Source organism: Oryctolagus cuniculus, chromosome 13, assembly GCF_964237555.1.
Source record: "Oryctolagus cuniculus chromosome 13, mOryCun1.1, whole genome shotgun sequence".
NCBI lineage: Eukaryota > Metazoa > Chordata > Mammalia > Lagomorpha > Leporidae > Oryctolagus > Oryctolagus cuniculus.
In genome coordinates, this window is record NC_091444.1 from 9756856 (window position 1) to 9759529 (window position 2674).

General features: G+C 54.0%; 1 protein-coding gene and 1 non-coding gene across 5 annotated transcripts in view; both read right to left on the reverse strand.

The window, feature by feature from the left end:
• Positions 1-2577, reverse strand: part of UCHL5 (ubiquitin C-terminal hydrolase L5) — a 38910-nt gene extending 36333 nt beyond the window's left edge. For all 4 annotated transcript variants that reach the window (XR_011381239.1, XR_518852.4, XM_008268729.4 and 1 more), the window contains exon 1: positions 2295-2577. Coding sequence is in view for 2 of the 4 variants with exons in the window: in XM_008268729.4 (XP_008266951.1) it covers positions 2295-2370 (76 nt within the window). In the remaining 2 variants the exon portion in view is untranslated. The remainder of the gene's footprint in view (positions 1-2294) is intronic.
• LOC127483633 (small nucleolar RNA U109) lies at positions 443-576 on the reverse strand. Its single transcript, XR_007910071.2, has one exon. It is a non-coding gene; the product is annotated as a small nucleolar RNA U109 (small nucleolar RNA).
• Positions 2578-2674: the final 97 nt, after the last annotated feature.

The window sequence follows — 2674 nt, forward strand, 5'->3', positions numbered from 1 at the left end:
CTTTGAACAAAACCAATCCATTAAAAGCTATTGCTTTATTTTTCATATAAACATGTGCAAGTGTAGGGTGTGCATTTAGAACATGCATCACTCTCTTTAAACCATTTTCAATTCCATGTTTTCTGTACATGGCAAATTAAAGCAATAGCTATTAATGAACTGAATTGAAATTACACAGTACAGTATTTTTGATAGCTAACTTTAACATGTCATAAGTTTTTTTTTTGTTTAACAGTTAAGGTTTTTGAAGATAAAATGTACAGCTAAGCCTGGAAACACCTCAAACTCAGTGTATATTCAAAACTGAACCAATTTTCTTGCATGTCAAGCCCGTACTGTTATAATTTTACTTCATCAGTCACCCAAGCTAGAAACCATGGAGTTATTGTCACTTCTCTTTCTCCACATCCAGTCAGTCAGCAGTCCTGCTGACCTTTTTCTCTTGTGTAGGAGAAATATACTACCACTCAACCTCTACTGTAAGGTTGGCAGCCCTGAGAACTCCTTTGTTAATATAGCATGTTATGGATGTAGTCCTGCTCCAAAGGAATGAGGAGAAGGCATTTCCACATGCAACTGATGATTTAAACACAGCACAATTACTGATTCTGTCTCCTCCACTAACTCACGACCTTATGTCAAGACAGCCAATGACCTCAGACTCTGACCGTTTTGGGAGACCACTTCTTCCCAATCCACCCTGCACATTACAGGCAGAGAAAACTGTAATCAAAAAATAATATTGGGGCTGGTGCTGTGGCATAGCACGTACAGACACCACCATTCTATATGGGTGCCAGTTCGAATTTTGGCTGCTCCATTTCCGATCAAGCTCTCTAATATGCCCTGGAAAAGCAGAAGATGGCCCAAGTGCTTGGGCGTCAGCACCCACATGGGCGATCCGGAAGAAGCTCCTGGCTTCACACTGGCTCAGCTCTGGCCCTAGTGGCCATCTGGGGAGTGAACCAGTAGATCGAAGACCTTCTCTCTCTGCCTCTCTGTACCTCTGCCTTTCAAATAAATAAATCTTAAAAAAAAATTGTCAGTTTATCATTCAAATATCTTTGACAATCAAGTCCACAATGACGACAGAGCAATCAAAACTACACAGGATGGCATACAACCTGGCCCGTTCATCTTTCAACTTAAATCTAAATACTCTCCTAAGGCATTCCAGTCTGTCGTAGTCAGTTTGCCAGCTGTTCCTTATGTCGTAAACATAAAACAGCACTACCGTTTCCTTCTGCCTATGTTCTGCCATGACTTGTGTTCTTCTAACATTTTGTACATGTGCTTAACAGTGTTAACACACTAATCTGTCAGCACTCATTCATGGTTTACTCGCGTTAAAAATTTTCAACTTTTTTTCAGTACGTCCCAGATAAAGTGAACAATACATACTTGATAAGTGATATTCCAAATATTCAGCTTTGTAGACAATATTCTTAACAGCATTTAATTGCTAACTCAAGCTTTCAGAGGCAGAGAGACAGCCAGCCAGGCGGCCAGCGCTCCCATGCACTGACTGCCCACATGCCGGGCACTCAATCGGGGTGCCCCACGTGGATGGCCGGCACCCAGGAACCTGAGTCACCACCCGCTGCCTCCAGGGTGTGCGCGGACAGGGAGCCGGGGCCCAGAATCCTCTCGGGGCGGCGCAGAGGGGGCCCGGGCGTCTTTAACAGCTAGGCCAAGGCCCGGCCCCAGGTGCAAGTTTGAACAGCGCAGCTAGCACTAACGCCACCTGAGGCGTCACAACAGAGAAAAATAAACCCCCCGCCCAAAGCCAAGGCTCGGAACAAGAGGAGCAGGCCCTTCAGAGGACGGACCGAGTCATCCGTGTTGATCGGGCGGCAGGCCACCAGCAAAGCTACAGAACAGGACAGCCATGTGGGTCTCAGCTCAAGACAACGCGCTGCACCGGAAGCCAGCAACCACCAGGGAGCAGGGGCTCGGGGCTCGGGCCGCGGGGCCCCCCGGCGCTCGGGAGACGCTGCCTTGCAAGAGGGGAAACCTCGACCCCCCGGGCCGCTCTGGCCAGGCCGGGTCGGCCCCGGGCCGCGCACCTGCCCGCACCGGCCCGGCGGCAAGACAGGTGAGCTCTGGGCGCCCAGCACGCCGGAGCCGGGCGCGATCCCGGCCCTCGTGGGGCGGGAGAGCCGGCTGCCCCCGAAGCCCCCCACTTCCCCGTCCCCGACTCCAGGCTCCCGGCTGACGCGGGGCGGCGGGGGCCGTGCCCAGCACGGGCCTCCTCCCGAGCCCGCCGGCCCAGGACGGCCCCCCTGGGTTCTCACCGAATCCTTTAATGAGCTCGGTGAAGACCCCGGGGTCGCTTTCCATGAGGCACCACTCCCCGGCATTGCCCGTCATGTCCCCGGCCACACACCGCCCCGCTCCGCCGCTCGCTCTCGGCAGCCGCCAGCCAGCACCAGCTGCCGCCAGCCCCAGATCTCGCAAACCCGCCGCGGAGCGCGTCAGACCCACGTCACCCCGCCTACTTCCCGACAGCCTCCGGGCGCCGTCACCGGAGCGCGACGGGGCGCGGGATGACGCTCTAGCCGCCCAGGAGACGACGAAACTCCGCGCCTCGCGGGACCCGGAGGAAGGGGCGGAGCCTCGGCAGAAAGGGCGGGGACTCGGAGCGCAGGAGGCGGTAACATCCGGGGTCCTCGCC